Source organism: Phascolarctos cinereus, unplaced genomic scaffold (genome assembly GCF_003287225.1).
Source record: "Phascolarctos cinereus isolate Bilbo 61053 unplaced genomic scaffold, phaCin_HiC Scaffold_726;HRSCAF=1367, whole genome shotgun sequence".
In the NCBI taxonomy this organism is placed as follows: Eukaryota; Metazoa; Chordata; class Mammalia; order Diprotodontia; family Phascolarctidae; genus Phascolarctos; species Phascolarctos cinereus.
The window spans coordinates 276,374,242-276,391,464 of record NW_027556098.1 but is presented as its reverse complement, the minus strand read 5'-3'; the positions used below and the strand labels follow the sequence as shown (position 1 = coordinate 276,391,464).

Sequence of the window (17,223 nt, the reverse complement as noted above, 5' to 3'; positions counted from 1 at the left end):
CCCAGTTCTTATATTCTATGATATTGTAAAGCTATTCATTTCCAACGCAGCCTTCCAAATAAGGCATATCAGGGCAAGTACTTTGGATCCAGAGGTAGTGTGAGCTTCCTCACCTTCCTGTCTCCCAGAGGAGTTGAGTCAGGAGTTAAGTCTGAGGGTGCTAGCAGTCTTGAAGGAGGATGCTGCTACCTGCTGTGCTCATCACTCACATTTCTTCATCAGCAGCCCTGGCTGGCTCTCTCCTCAGAATCTCTGGCCTCTCCTTCAGCCTTACTCAATCCTGCTTCAAAGACTTGCTTTTTTTGTTTCAGTGTTTACCAGTTTTTGTCAGGGCACTTCATTCTGAGCCCTAGACATTGGTTTCAAAAAGTATAGGCTACTGACGACCAAACAAAAAGTATTCAGCTATCTGGTTTTGATGATAATTCAAACTTAATGTCAAAATTCAGCCACATTTCCTCAGTTCTTTTTCACTCATAGCCCCAAGCCTCTGTTACTAGCCTAACAAAGCTTTCCCACTGTTGTGTGCCCTTCTCAGTGGCTCAGGATAGGGGGGAAAACCGAAAACAAACGACTACTGGTCTAGATTCCTGCCCTGGGCTGCTTCCATCCTGGGGAAAAGAGCTGGGAGAGGTTTTCACAGAATTGAACTCACCAGGGCTCCTCATAGGGGCCATCCAGAGAGATAAGGGACCAGCTGGCCATCTCTCCTCTTCCTTTTTCCTCAGCTGGATGGCAGCTTCCCTCCTCCACTCTGCTGCTCTCCCAACCCCCCCCCCACCTCACTGCTCACGCTGCTACTGCCTCTCACATGGCAGCCTTGTTGCCATGCCAATAGGGTTCCCATAGTAACTGAGCAAGAGCTGCTGCATTCCCAAGGGCAGAATCATACCTACCAAAGAGAAAAAGAGACCAATTGGTTCTAGCCCCTCAGAGGTAGAAAGGGGCACAAGAGGCATGAGAGGGTGAATCTTAGGTTATTGATCTCATTTTGCTAGAAGAATCTGAACCAAAACCCTGCCCATTCCAGTTTTCCTTCATCCAAATTTGAGATACAGAGAGGTCTGGCACTTGCCCAAGTCTATTGTTTGGCCTGATGTGGAGTCCAAATAGGCATCTCATTGTGAGGATAATGTTAATATGTAAATATGTTAATGTATCCAGTCTCTTTGTCTCACAAAGAAAATTGCAAAGTACCAAACATGCTTCCTGACCCTCCCCTCTCTAAGATATCATGTTGAAGCATCTGTTTTTCCTTCAAATGTCTGACCCCCAACTTAGACCATCTTAGATCACACAATAAATTTGGAAGCCACATTTCACTTTATTCAGAGCTCCTGATGGGCTAAACATCCCCCCTGCTTGTTTCAGATGCCTAAGTGGCTACACAAAATGCTAGGTTATTAGGCCTTGACGAGCTTCTAGCTGCTTAAAGTGAAAAGGGAAAGCAAAAACAAAAACAATCAGACTTGACCCTTTGTTTTCAACCTCTAGTTAATTTTTGAGAAGCCATTTTAGTTCTCTTTCAGTCCTTGGGGCTAAGCTACTTCAGATCTAAATTTGTAATTTTTACCTGTAACTGAGATTTTATTTCACTCATTTCTTAAGATTATAGGGTTTGGAACTAGAAGGGGCACTAAAGATGAATTCTAGAATCACAGATTTAGAGGTGGAAGAGACCCCAAGAGGCTACTTAGCCTAACTCCCTTATTTTATAGATGAGGAAACTGAAACTCAGAGAGAGAGGTTTAGGAGTGTGCCCAGAGTCACAAAATGACTAAGGCATTTGGACTCAGGTCTTCCTAATGGTAGGTCCAAGATATAGTAGTATCCACTATACTACTATACATGTTACCTCTCAATAACCATATACTTCATCTTATATATTAGGAAACTGAGTCTCATAGAGGCTTAAATGACTTTTCCAAGTCACACATGTAGAGCCAAAGGGAAAGTGGGACAGATCTACAGGGAAAGCAAGAAAGAAGGTGGCTTTCTCTGCAGGTTAAGTCCCTGAAATCCTTACCACATGCATGGCCCTGGGCAAGTCCTTTCTCATGGAAATATAGATCCTGTATTTGGAAAACAGAATACTGTTCATCAGCTTGCCTGTCTTCTCTGTTCCTGTGGTCTTCAAGATAGGAAGAGTATCAGCAAACCTCAACGATAAAGATTTCACAGTAGCAGGAAAAATTTGTACTGTATAAATTTAGCCTACATCTGTTTAATCAAACATTCTGAATCATGACCATGACCAGAGATATAAGTGAGACTGAAAGCCTACAAACACTGTTTTTTGACCCATGTTATTTATCTACCTGTTAATACTACCTTTTAACTCTTTCTTTTTCTCTCCTCTTTGGCCACCTGTGAAAGAAGAGCCCTCCTTTCTGTGCCTGCAGAATGGTTTTGCCAACGAGTTAGCTCACCGTCTATCTATATGGCCAAGTCTTGCTACATAAAAGCCACTGTAGACATTTCAGCTGGACAGTCTTATGCAAAAAGTAGGGTTGTGATATTGTCATCAGACAGGGTTGTACAACTTCTCATCCTCAGTTTCCTCATATGTAAAATGAAAGGTCCAGGCTCAGTGCCCTGTTACACTACCTTCCGGCTGGACTATATAGACTAAAATATACAAATGAGACACATGCCAACTTGAGCTCTTCATGCCAAAGGCACTTCCTTAATAGTGAGAGAGACCGACCCCCTTCCCTGCAGTGCCACGCAGACAGAGTCAGAGCAGATGTTGAACTTTGTTTGATCCAACAGCAGCCCTGGGACCCTGAAGCCACTTGAAGCCACTGGCTGGCTCCTTAGCGTGGGCCTTAACCCTATCTCTTGACTCTGTGTCTGTGCTCTGGCTCCTCAGTGTTTGAAATGTTCTCCCTCCTCATCTCTGCTTCCTGGCTTCCTTCAGTTCTCAGACCAAATCCTCCCCTTAAAGTCAATGCCTTTCCTCTGTGATTATCTCCAAGTTATCCTTTTTATATCTTGCTTGTACATAATTGTTTGTATGTTGTCTCCTCCATTACAATGTGAACTCCCTGAGGGCAGGGACTATTTTTAACCTATCTTTGTGTCCCCAGAGCTTAGCACACAGTAGACGTGGTATTATACCATAGTACATTGGTACACAGGAAAAACTTAATAAATGTTAGTTGACTAACCAAAAAAAAAAATCCCAAAACTAACTTTTTTTTGTTTAAGGACTGAGCATGGTGGCACCATGCCCTTTAATCCTTGCTTCCAGAAAGGCTAAGTCTGGTATACATTTTAAGTTCAGGAATTCTGAACTTCAGTAAGGCTAAATAAAGCTGATCAAGTATCCACAATGAGTCTGGTATATATTACAATCCACTGTCTGCATAAGATTTTCAGTTGGCTGAAAAGTCTCCAGATTATTAGAGGAAGAGGTGAAGAGGGAGTGCATTCTGAGTACAGATGGAGGACAGATTACACAAAAACATAAAGATAGAAAATAGTGTCATGTGCAAGGAACAGTAAGAAAGCCAATTGACTGGATTTTAACATTCAGGAAAGGAGAAGATGTATGAGAAGACTGGAAAGGTAAGTTGGGATCAGGTTGTAAAGGGCTAAAATGACAAACAGAAGAGTTTATATCTGATCCTAGGAGTAATAGGGAACTCTGGGAGTTTATTGAGTAGGGAATGACATGGTCAGACCAATAATTCAGGGAAATTACTTTGGCAGCTATGTGGAGGATGACTAGAAGTGACAGACCTGAAGCAGAGAGACCAATTAGGAGGATATTACAATAATCAAGGCAAGAGGTGATAAAGGTATGAAGTAGGGTGGTGGTTGTGTGAGTAGATAGGAGCAGATGATGAGAGACATGTTGTGAAGACAGAAATGGAAAGATTTAGGAACTGATTGGGTAAGTAGGGTGAAGGAGAGTGAGCTGTTGAGCATAATGCCAAAGATGTGAACCTGGAGGACTAGAAGAATGGTGGTACTGAGGAATGGAAAAACATTTGGAAAGTGATGATGATTAGTGTATGAGGTCTGGGATAGAAGACTTTATTGAAAATGTCTGTGACTAGAAAAATATCAAAGCAAATTTCACTAAAAGTCACAAAGGTCTACAAGAAAGGTGCCAAGATTGGAAGTAAGGGAAGCTCGGTTCTAGTCCCGACTGTATCATTAACTTTCTTTCTGCTCCTAGATATATCACAGAATCAGAGCTGGAAAGGACTTTAGAAATCATATTGTCTAACTTCCTTACTTTCTAGATTATGAAATGGAAGCTAAGAGAACTTAAACATTTTGTTCAAACTCATATAGATAGTTGTGGACCTGGGCCTAAAAGCAATATTTCCTGATGCCTAGGCTAGTATTCTGACCATTATATTACATTTTCTTCTCTGTGCCTTAGATTTCTAATCTTTAAAATGGAAAAAACAATACCTTCTATTTATCTCAGAGGGGGTACTATAAATAAGTTCATGTATGTGAATGCTCTATATAAATATAAGATACGATTATTACTGTTTTATAAGTCCAGACTTTATCATGCAGGTCTAACTTTCACAGGGTCCTCTTATGCATTTTAAACTTAGACTTTTCTACCAGATCACTAGTATTTCACTCCAATGCTGTTTTCCCCCTTCTATGTGGCTACAAATCCTCTTTCCATCATAGGAAACCATCAAATTGATCTTTATGTTCAAGCTATTTAAAAAAAAATTTTTTTTAGCTTCCTAACCTTACTAAAACATGACTCTTCCCAGAAGACACCATCTTCCATCCTCCGCCCTACCCTTTCCCTCCAGCTCTTTGCCTGTGGAGGCTTTACTTTCTTCCATATTTCCCTAATTCAATTGAAGAGGAGAAAAGATCATTAGTCTGCTATCATTTCCCTGTACCACATGATATACTTCCCTTTCTCCATTTGTTACTTAAAGCTCATGTTTATATAGACCACCTTTTCTAGACCACTGCTAGCACTTCTGAGGCTCAGTTTCTTCATATAAGAATAGGAATTTTATTTATTTTTGTCTAGACCTATGATTTCATCAGTGTAAGGAACTGCCGAACAGAAACTCTCTACCAGCACAATCACAAACACATCTCTAAATTTCATCTTAGAGAGTTGTACTAGGAACTCTCAAGGGATTGTGAGAGTTTAAGTGACTTGCCCATGGGCATACAGCTGGCTTATATTAATAGGCAGGTCTTGCTATTTCAGTTTCCTCATATACAAAAAAGGCAGTTGGACTAGATGACCCCTAAGGGACCTCAGACTATCTATGATCCAATGAGTCAATAAAATGATATTTGAAAAGATCACATTTTATAGAATTATAATGCTTACCAAGCACTTTATTCACAATCTCACAGGGTAGGCAGAATAGATATTATTATACCCATTCTATAGATAGAGAAACTGAAATTCAGAGAGCTGGACTGATTTGCCAATGTTTATATGGCTAGTAACTGTCAGGTCCAGGATTTGAAACTAGGTCTCCTGACTCCAAGTCTAGGGCTGTCCTCTCAACTATTCTAATATTTTCTTGCCCATCTCCAGAACCACTGTTACAATACAGAGCTCAGTCACCCTGAGACAAGATTTGGAGCATGAGCTAAATAGAACTAATAAAGAGTTCTGGAAGAGATGGTCCTCTTTTTTGCCTAAACTAATCTTTCCACTTGTCACTTTAATCCCATCCCTTCCCACCTCCTAAGAGGTTTGCTCCATTCATCATTTTCCTCCTCCTGCCCTTCAATCTTCCTTTCTAAACTGACTTCTCCTTAGGATTATATATCATAGAGCTAAAGCATACTTATAACTATCCTAAAAAAAAAAGCTTCACTTTTGTGCTACCATTGTATTTCATTTCTTTCCATCCATGAGAGCTTTCTAGAAAGTGTAGTCTGTACTTGCTGGCTCCACCTCCGTACTACCCACTTATTCATTCCTCAGCTCCTTACACTCTGGCTTCCACCTCCGCCACTAGCCGAAAGCAATCTCTTAAAGGTCACCAATGACTGACCAAAAAATGCACTGGATTTTTCTTAGCTTTCATTCTCCTTGTAATCTCTTTTAATGGTGTCATCTACTCCCAAGGCTTTACCTATGACCTCTACACAGATGACATTCAAACCTCTATTCCTCCATTTCCAGTCACTTTCTACCTATGTCTTGCTGGATGTCTTGTCAGCATCTTAAGATCAAAATTTCTAAAATGAACTCTTCTTTATCTTTCTCTCTAAACCTGCACCTTCTTATAACTTTTCACTTTCTGTTAAAGGCACTGCCATTCTCCCAGTTACTCAATTTTAAATCTTAGTATCAGCTTTAATTCTTTCCTCTCCTTTGCCCTCTCCCCACCTCATCTAATCAGTTGCCATGTTCTGTCAATTATACCACCAAAGTATCTTTGGAATCTGTTCATCTCGTCCACTTGCTCTGTCACCATCCTGGTTTAGGCTCCTATTATATGTCGCCTGGAATATTGTAGGAGCCTTGTAACTGGTCTCCCTACCTCCTGCTTCTCTCTGCTACAAATAATCCTGGGCATAACTGCTGAAGTTGTGAATAGCTTCCAAATGAATAGCTCTGATCCTGAAACTCTGCTCAGAAACTTCAAGGGAATCTCCATTGTCCACTAAATAATATATCAACCACCATCTTTGCTTACAAAGCCTTATAGCTTCAAACTATTTTTCCAGCCTTATTGCAAGGTCTCATCTTACAGATCTCCCTCTCCTCCAAACTATTCTTCTCACATATGTAAGTAAGACTCATCTTCCTTGTAGTCACTTCCTTCCTTATGCCCACATTACTTCTCTCTCAAAATGTGTGGGTTCCTAGGATCATAAATGGAGAGCCCTAAAGAATGATACTAAAGCCCATTCATAGTTACCCACTGCCTATATAATGAAATGCTAACTGCACAGCCTAACATTCAAGGACCCCCACAATCTGGTACCAGCCTATCTTTCTAGTCTTATCTTGCATTTTTTCCCTTCATATTCTCCATGTTTTAAGCAAATTGGGCTACTTACCATCCTTGATGCATGTCCTATCTTTTCCTGGCTTCATAATTTTGCCTATGCTGTTCCCTGCTCTTAGAATATCCTTCTGGCCATCCACATTTACCCTCATTCCTCTGTCAACTACTCCCACTCCAAACCCGAATTCCTACACTCTTTTCAAGTCCAACTCAAATGTCATTAACTCTAGAAAGCCTTCTCTGGGACCATATCTCTGATTACATCAGTATAGGGAGCTCCCAGAATACAAATGCCTTCCACAGATGTAGTTTCCTTATCTTTATAATGCTTTGAAACCCTTCACACTCATATCAATGTCAACTATCATCGGCAACAACAGCATCATTTGAATGACTGCTATGTGGAAAGAGGGCTCAGACTTGTTCTTCTTTGCCCCAGAAGCCAAAACTAAGAGCAATGGGTAGAGTAGCAGGTTTAGGTTCCATGCAAGAGAAAACATTAAATGATTCATATGTGTGTGTATTGACCTGTGACTTCACTGGCATAAGGAACTCCCTTCACTAATGCAGGCTAGCACCATTCTGTAACTGGAGATCTTAGAGAGCTGACTAGCTCACTTAGAGGAAATAACTTGCCAGAGGTCACACAGCTGGTATGTTCCACAAACAGGACTTGAACCCAAATCTTCTTGTCTTCAAGTCTGATTTTCTATTATTTATATGTTGCTGCCTCTCATCACACATTTATGATACTTTTATGTATACCATGTGATTGATACTTAGGGTACTGAAGCAGTAGCAGTTTGTAGCTTTCCTTAGCCAAAAAGAAAGTCATTGGTTTAATTATCCAGTTAGGGAGTGTGATAATCTGAATTCTCCACCAGGTGGCATTCTACTCAAGCCATCAACCAAGTGGTATTGTTGGAGTCTCTTTGGCACATGGGTGAGAGAGCCTCCCAAAGGGCTGCAGTGTGCCTGATGGCCACAAGTGGGTAATTATCCTGCAAATGCTAAGCCATATGGCTTCACCGGTAGTATTAATCATATTAAAGCCACACTAACTTTAGAATTTAGCTGGGGAGATGATATGGAACATTACTCAAAATATTAAAAAGTTGAAATCTATGACTTGAGACCTAACCCTGCATGTGGAAGAAAGGAAGGAAGGAAGGAAGGAAGGAAGGAAGGAAGGAAGGAAGGAAGGAAGGAAGGAAGGAAGGAAGGAAGGAAGGAAGGAAGGAAGGAAGGAAGGAAAAAAACATTTATCAAGTGCTTACTATTTGCCAGGCACTGTGCTAAGCAGAATATCCTCTCTCACACAATGATATCCCACAGTCACAAGGCACAGGTCTTCAACATGCTAGAGCTACACAATTTATTAAACATTTCAAAAACAGAAGGAAAAAGGCCAGGTGCTCTTCCATGGAGCCATCCAACTTTAATCAGCTCCCAAATTCATTCCATCTGCCTTCCCAGTTCTTTGGAGGTGATAAGAAAAGTTCTTGACCTCTTCTCACTGCCTTATCCAAACACTTTTTTTTTTTAAAGGGAATGAGTGGGGAGGGTTGTGTCTAGAACAGTAAAGATTGTACTGAGGGAACGCAAACGAAACATGATGGAAGAAAACTTTCTTCCCTTCCAACTCAGGAGATACCCACTCATTTCTGAGTCCCTTGTTATCTGACTTCTGACTCTATCACCCAAGGGCATGTTGCAGTCAGTTCTTACTGGCTCTAAGACAACCGTTAAATTTTACATTGGATACACATCATGGCTTGATTTATGGTTTTGTTGATTTCTAGACTTAAAGAAAGTAAAAGAGAAAATGATAAGACCAATTTAACTTAAAAGTTTGTGCACACATTGCTTTTCCCCTGAGAGAGCAGACTGTTAAGCATTCACCCTATTTAAAAAGACTTAAGATTTCTTAATTGCCAAATCCAAAGGCTTCGTCCTTCTTGATTTTTTTTGTAGCTTTTTACTCTAATGACCGCTGTATACTTTTTCTTCCCTTGTCTTCTGAGACATTTCTCTCTCCTGGTTCTCCTACTGTCTGTTTCTTCTCTGTCTCCTTTATTAAATCATTACATCCCCTTTTCCTATTCTACAAGGCTTTGTCCTGGGCCCTCTTCTCTTCTCTCTCTCTATAAGTTCTCTGGCTTCCCATGGTTTTAAGTACTATCTCTCACAAATCTGTATATTCATGCCTAGCTTCTGTCCTGGACCCTAGTGCCACATTAATCAACTACCTTCTGGACACATATTTCCAGAATACCCACAGGTATGTCAATTCCACAAGCTGGAAGCAAAGCTATCTTTTCTTCTGAAGAAAAAGAAATCAGTACTTTGTATTTGGGGCACAAGCCTACTAGACACAAATTTAAATTATAGTATTTCTAAACAAAGATAAATTTTCACAATAAAATGAAACATAGCTACTGTATGAGTTCAGGTGAAAGTTCAGTCAATAGTGTTGATTCATCAAACAAAACAATAATCGTTTAACTTTTGGTGGGCCCCAAAACCATTGGATCCCTCTTTAACAACTCTGTCTAAGATAGGAGTTCTTAAACTTTTTGGTATTAAAGACCACTTTGGCAGTTTGGGGAAACCTATGGTTTCCTTTTCAGTCAGTCAATCAATCAGTGTTTATTAAGTACTTACTATGCGCCAGACACTGTTAATAGATAGGGATGCATAAAAAAAAATGTATCAAATTACAATAAGACCAATAATATCAAAATACAGTTGTGAAAAGATTTTAAATACAAGTTTACAGATCTCAGGTTTAAGAACCTATATTTTAAGGATTCTCCTTTCTACTTGGTCAAAAGTTAACTCAAGAAATACCTCTCTTAAAAGACTTCTTGTTGTTTAGTCATTTTCAGCTGTGTCTGCTTCTGTAACCCCATTTGGAATTTTCTTGGCAAATATACCAAAGTGGTTTGCCATTTCCTTCTACAATTCATTTGATAGATGAAGAAACTGAGGCAAATAGTGTTAAGTGATTTGTTCTAGGTCACATAGCTAGTAAGTGTCCGAGGCCAAATTTGAACCCAGGTCTTTTTTACTCCAGGCCTGGTGCTCTATCCACTGCACCACCTAGCTGCACTTAGAGACTTAGGAAAAGATTTCTTCCTTCTCTTAGCATATTCATTATTCTAATGATTTCAGAAACCAGTCCTATCCTGAGATGATTAGTCTTTTCCCTTTAGAAATCAAACTAGGCCTTTAGTCAGAATAATTTTAAAAGATTTAATTGTAGGACATTGTGACTTGACAGTTAAAGATTGATAAGAATTTCACATTCAGATTAGACCAAGGACTTCAGACTAAAGTACTGTCATAATATTATATTGTGATATGTAGCTTAAAAAGAGAAAGGGGGATCAGACCCTTAGGAGTATGCTTCCAAACTCCTAAACTTTCCTCTCCTTCAAACTTTGCTATTTTTGTTGAGAACACCACCATCCTTCCGATTACCCAGGTTTGTCCCTTTGGAGTCATTCTAAATCTACCTTCACATCAATTGCTTTCCTCCTCTTCTCTCATTTCTCAGGGCTACCACTTTAATTCAGCCTATAATCAACTTACAACTAATCACATGTAGTAGGCCCTTAATTAGTTTCTTGCTTCCAATCTCTTCCCTCACCAATCTATGCTCACTACAATTGCAAAATAACTTGCCTTTTTAAAAACCATGTTATGTCCACCTCCTTGTGACCTCCATTTGGGGTTTTCTTGGCAAAGATGATAGAGTGGTTTGCTATTTCCTTCTCCAATTCATTGATGATTGATGAGGAAACTGAGGCAAACAGGGTTAAGTGACTTGCCCAGGGTAACACAGCTAATAAATAACTGAAGCTGTATTTAAACTCAGGAAAATGAGTCTTCCTGACTTCACGCCTGGCATTCTATCCACTGAGCTACCTAGTTTCCTTTTTTTTTAAAAAAAAAAAAAGCAGAGAAGAGGGCACAAGGAAGTTCTGAAGGAAGCACAGATAGGCAGGACAGTTTTGAAAGTAACATGTAGAATTTAATATATACTTTTAAAAAAAACCAAGCTGTATGAAATGGATATTAAAGGTTTCATATAGAACCTCTTTTTTTGTGTTGTGCTATGTTTATGAAAATTCTGGGGGGCTGTGTGTTTAAATTAAGAATAATTTAAAAAATATCTTCTTAAGGCATAGGTCTAACCATGTCAATCTCTTGCTCCTTATCAAGGCTGCATATTACTTCAAAAATGGAGTTAAAAACTCCTCAGCCTAGCATTTAAGGCTTTCCATAATCTGGTTCACAACCTACTTTTCCATACTTGACTAGCAGCTGTATCCCTATATACCTGGAATGAACTCCCTCCTTATTTCCTCCTCTCTCTTCTTCTTCTTCTTCCTCCTCCTCCTCCTCCTCAATGGATACTTATTACACAATTACAACGTACCCGGGTCTGTACTAAGTGCTGGAGATGCAAAAAGGCAACAACAGGGTCCTTGCCTTCAAAGAACTCACCTTCTAATGAGGGAGACAGTAAGTTGGAGGTGTTTAGTTATGTTTGATTCTTCATGACCCCACTTGGCGTTTTCTTGGCAAAGATACTAGAATAGTTTGCCATTTCCTTCTCCAGCTCATTTGACAGATGAGGAAACTGAGGCAAACAGGGTCACACAGCTAGTAAGTGTCTGAGGCCAGCTTTGAACTCAGGAAGATGAGTCTTCCTGACTCCAGGCCTAGCACTTTGTGCACTATGGCGCCACCTAGCTGTGCTATGAGGGAGACAACATGCAAACAATTATGGAAATACAAGATGTGTACGTATATGTGGCCATATAGATCCAAGTCATGTTTCTATATGGCAGCATGTATATATTGCCACAGCTAGGTGGCACAGTGGACACAGCAAAGGGCCAGGAATCAGGTCCTGAGTTCACATCTGGCCTCAGACACTAGCTGTGTGACCCCGGGCAAGTCACTCAACCCTGCTTGCTTTAGTTTTCTCATCTGTAAAATAAATTGGAGAAGGAAATAGCAAATTACTCCAGTATCTTTGCCAAGAAGATCCCAAATGAGGTCACAAAGAGTTGGACGTGACTGAAAATGACTGCACATAAACAACATAGATTTATGTTGGTCATCCTTTGTACTGGAAAAGGACCAATGGCATCACGATGTTGGGGCCAAGATATAGTGTGTTTGACTGTGGCTGATTAGTCCAATATGAGTTTGAAAGGCTCCACCCTAGGTTGAGCGCAAGTAGTTCATTGAACATTTTGGGTGGATGTGTCTCTAGATTTGCACATCTCATGTTTCCTTTATGCTGCTTGGATTCTGCTTTGCTCATAGAGCACAGTACCTTCTTTGATGCAGTTATGCCATGCTGGGAGGGCCTGTGCCAGCATCTCCCATGCCTCACAGTTAATAATGAAGTTCTTCAGAGAGACCTTGAGAGTGTCCTCGTCACTTTTGACCTCCCCATAAGTGTTTGCCTTGTGCAAATTCAGTGTAAGATAGTCTTTTAGGTAAACATGCTTTTGGCATTCAAACAATGTGGTCATTCCATTGGAGCTGGGCTCTCTGAAGTAGGGTTTGAATGCTTGGCAGTTCAGCTTAAAAAAAGACCTTAGTGTCAGGCACCTTATCTTGCCAGGTGATCTCTGAATCTTCCCAGGGCAATTCAAATGGAAATGGTTCAATTTTCTGGCATGGCACTGGTACATTGTTCAGGTTTTGCAGGTGTACAACAGTGAAATCAGCACAATGGCTCTATAGACTTTCAGTTTGGTAGACAGCCTAATACCTCTTTTCTCCTGTACTTTCCTTCAGAGCCTCTCAACCACTGAGCTAGCTCTGGCAACGTGTGCATCAACCTTATCATCTATGTATACATCCCGGGCAATTATACTGCCAAGGTATCCACAGTATTATCCCCAGTATTCAAAACTTCTCCATTTGCTGTAACTGATGGTTCCACATATGGATGGTGTGGTGCTTGCTGGTGGAGCACCTTTGTTTTCTTGTTGTTAATCGTCAGGACAAAATAAGCACAAGTGGCAGAGAACGGATCCATGCTCTGTTGCATCTTGGCTTCAGAGGCTGCATTGTGTGCACAGTCATCTGGGAACAAAAAGTTGTGCATCAACTCTGCCTCTACTTTAGTGTTGGCTTGTAGCTTTTTCAAGTTCCAACAACATTGCCAAAAACATCAAGCACAGAACCCTGCTTTGCTCTATTGGTGACTGGGAAAGTGTGAGAATATCATCCTTTATCCAGAGCCTGGGCAAGCATGCCATCACGAAACTGGAGTACAATACTGATGTACATCTCCAGGCAACCAAATTTCGCCATGATGTTGCACAAGCCTTCATTACTGACAGAATCAAAGGCCTTGGTCAGATCAATGGACATTGTGTACGGACCTCTGTTCTGCTCTTGGCATTTTCCTGGAGTTGACAGGCAGGAGACACCATACAACTGTTACTTGGCCCTTTCTGGAGTCACACTGGCTCTTGGGTGGATGACCATCTTTCAGGTGAAGAAAAGCCTATTAAAGAGGACTCTGGCAAGAATCTTGCCAGCAGTGACCAAGAGAAAGACACCCTCCCCCCCCACCATCATCACAGGACAATTTATTTCCTTTTCTTTTATAGAGATGGACAATGGAGGCATCTTTGATCTCCTGGGGGTTGCATATAACCCAGATTTCAGTCAGCCTCTGTATGAGCAGTGCATCCCTTCCTTGTAGATCTCTGCTGGGATGGAATCAGCATCAGGCACTTTGCTACCTGAGAGAAGCTTAATGTCATTCAAAACATCTTCTTCAGTTGAAGTTTGGCTAGTGAGGAATTGACTTCAGCTTGAGGTATATGGTCAATGGCTTTAGCATTGACTGATGACAGGCTTTTGAGAACACTATGGAAGCGTTCAGCCCCCTCTTCATGATCATCTCCTTATTACTGATCAATATGTCTCCACCACTGCTGAGTAGTTGAGATGCACCAGAGGTCTTTGGCCCATAGATGGACTTAGGGCAACAGAGAAGCACTTTGGATTGTTGCTGTCTGTCTAAAACTGATTTTCATCTGCCTTCTTATTAAGTCAAGAATCCTGCATCTCCCTAAACTTTGCTTGCTCTTTGTTTTTGTTTGTTTGTTTGTTTTTTGGAGAGGCAATCAGGGTTAAATGACTTGCCCAGGGTCATGCAGCTATTGCACTTTACTTTTGATGGAATTAAATGCTGCCTTCTTAGAGATGGATAAATGGTCCTGCTGGTAAACCCTGAAAAACCTTGTTTTTCATTTAGCAGCTTCTGAATTTCCCCACTATTTTTGTGAAACTAATCCTGGTGTTTTTGAGTGTTCTGGCCCAGATGAGCAAATATGGTGCTCTACAACCAGTCTCTGACAACTTCCCACTCTTTCTGCTCTGCTGTTGAGAACTGTGCACTGACTCAGCTTTCCACCAGATCAGCAATAAACTGTTCCCACAAAGGGAAGCACTCGAACCTGTTGATGTTTAGTCTCCTGACAGTCATTCTGCTTTGGGGCTGCCACTTTTGTTGAATGTGAATGTTTAGCTTAGAGAGGATACGTCTATGATCAGTTCAATACTCTGCACCACACATTGCTTTCGTCACTCTCACATCTTGCCTGTCTCTTCTCTCTCCAGTGATGTAGTCTATTATATGCCAGTGCCTTGCTGTGAGGGTGCATCTGTGATATTTTGTTGCGTTTAGGTAAATGGAAGACAGTGTTGGCAATGAGAAGGTCATGAGATGCATGAGCCTTCAATAGTAAGTGACTGTTTCTGTTTCTGACTCCATTTCTCCCAAGGACTCCCTGCCATATCTAATAGTCTGTGTCTACTCTGGCATTAAAGTTACCCAGAAGCACAAGCTTATCCTCTTTTGGCAAACTGATGAAAACATCTTCATAACACTTTTCTGGGGGCAGCTAGGTAGCATAGTGGATAGAACACCAGCCCTGGATTCAGGAGGACCTGAGTTCAAATCCAGCCTCAGACACATAACACTTACTAGCTGTGTGACCCTGAGCAAGTCACTTAACCCCATTACCTAGCCAAAAACAAACAAACAAACAAAAAAACACCTTTCTGTGACCTCATCAAGGTTCATTATGGTGGGAGCATATGCACTGATGATGGTGGAATGGCACTTCCTACACGTGGCATTCTCATTGTCATGAATCTGCCATTCACTCCTTTTAGAAGGCATATAAGCTGGCTGACTAGATTAGATCTGATTTTGAAACCTTTGGTGGCTTCAAGGAAGCCCTCACCACAGCACCACTGCAGAAAAACATGTATCCAGCTGCAACTTCAGTGAGTAGTTGCAAAAAATGGGAATGTGACGAGATGGGGCAGGGAAAGGGGAAAAGCATTTATATAGCACCTACTAAGTGCCAGGCACTTTGCTAAGTGCATTACAAAAAAGTATTTTGTCACAACCATATACTATACCTTATTCAGTCATTCCTCAGTTTATGGGCCACCCCCTCATATTCCCATTTTTGCCTCCTTCAAAAGAGCTATAAATATTTTTGTACATTCTTATTTAGTTTTTTTTTATGCTTAGGACTAATTCCTTCCTTAATCTACCCTCCCTCTAATTTCCCCTTCTCTCTTGAAATAGGATGTCTAGGAAAGACTTTTTTTTTTGTTTGTTTTGTCATAGCTTTAAGGCAGTTTTAAGTTATCTCTTTGATCTATTTTCTAGGCCAGTTGTTTTTGCTATGAGATACCTTAGATTTTCTTCTATTTTTCTCCAGCCTTTTGACTTTGTTTTATTTGTTTGTTGTCTCCTAGAGTCATTGGCTCCTACTTGGTCCATTCTAATTTTCAGGAAGTTTGTTACTTAGGCGAAGTTTTATATGATTCTGTGCCAACTTGTTAATTTCTTTTCCAATTCTTTCTTCCATGGCTCTTATTTCTTTTCCAATTATTTCTTCTAGTGCTCTCATTTCATATATAAATTTTTTTTTAACTTAAAAAAAGAACCAACCTCTTGCTTCATCTCTTCCAAGAACTATAACTGAATTTATGCCCAAGATATGTTTTGCTTTGAGGTTTTGCTTGTAGAGGTTTTGAAGTTCTATTCTTCTAAGTCTGAGTTTTGAGCATCCCTGTCAACATCATAACTTTTAACAATGATACTCTTATTTTTGTTCGTTCGCTCATTCTTCAACTTCCTTCCTGACTTTGAACTTAATTTTAGGGGTGGGCTCTTCACACTTTTCTAGGGAAGGTCTGGGCTGGTTCTGTTGTTGCTTTCTTGGAGTATTGAGTTATATTATTTCAAAATCTCAGGAACAGCTCAGGCAAGGGATTTGCAAGCTCTCAGTGCTCCCAAAGTGATCCCATCCAGGGCAAAGTCTAATTGGTCTGAGCTCTGCAAGTTTTTGACTTAAGTCTGGGGCTGGGCAACAGTAGACTGCTGCTAGACTTAACCCTCATCAGCCAACTGGAAAGCTTTGATGGTTTAGAATGACAGAATTGCAAGCTTCCTTTTGGTCTAGGATTCCTCTTCTGGTTCTTCCTTTACAGGATTCAGACTAGGCTAGAGGCTAGAACTGGGATCTGCTCTTCTCCTGGGGTCTGAACCACACAGTTGCTGTTGGCTTCTGATACTCTTTTCCTATAAACTGCCAGGAGCCTTTCACAGTTCCCAACTCAATGCTACTCACCCTGGCCAGGTGGTGCAGTGGATAAAACAGGGGCCTGGAGTCTGGAAGTCATGAGCTGAAATCCAGCCTATCAGCTGTCCTAGTTGTATGACCTTGTGCAAGTCATTTAACCTCTGTTTGCCTCAGTTTCCTAACTCTAAAATGGGGATAATAACACCTACCTTCCCAAAGTTGTTGTGAGGATCAAATGAGATATTTGCAAAGTTCTTCGCACAGCACCTGGCACATAGGAGGTGTTTAATATATTCTTATTCCCTTCTGTACTATCCCATTCCCCTCCCAACCCTTCCTCAGTCCACCTGGGATTTGTGACCTACCTAGAACTGGAAAGCGGGCAACAAAATTGCCAGTTGTCACCTTTTCCCTCTCCCTGCATGCTACAAATCTGGGCTGGAAAAATAACTCACTGTGACTTTTCCTGGGGTTTTCCCATGAATTCAATCTGGTGCATTTTCTGGGTCTGTTTGGAGGAGAGTATTTTTTGGGGGGGGAGGGGGAGCTCACTCTACTGCTTCCTGCTACTCTGTCATCCTGGCTCCGCCTCCTGG

General features: G+C 40.9%; 1 protein-coding gene across 4 annotated transcripts in view; it reads right to left on the bottom strand.

Annotated features, from left to right (window-relative positions):
• FEZ1 (fasciculation and elongation protein zeta 1) overlaps window positions 1–17,167 on the bottom strand; it is an 87,091-nt gene extending 69,924 nt beyond the window's left edge. Inside the window, exon 1 of one of the 4 annotated variants that reach the window (XM_021000674.2) lies at window positions 17,083–17,167. Coding sequence is in view for 1 of the 4 variants with exons in the window: in XM_021000675.1 (XP_020856334.1) it covers window positions 656–677 (22 nt within the window). In the remaining 3 variants the exon portion in view is untranslated. The other 3 variants (XM_021000678.2, XM_021000675.1, XM_078147123.1) reach the window with 3 other exon arrangements.
• Between the last annotated feature and the right edge of the window lie 56 nt (window positions 17,168–17,223).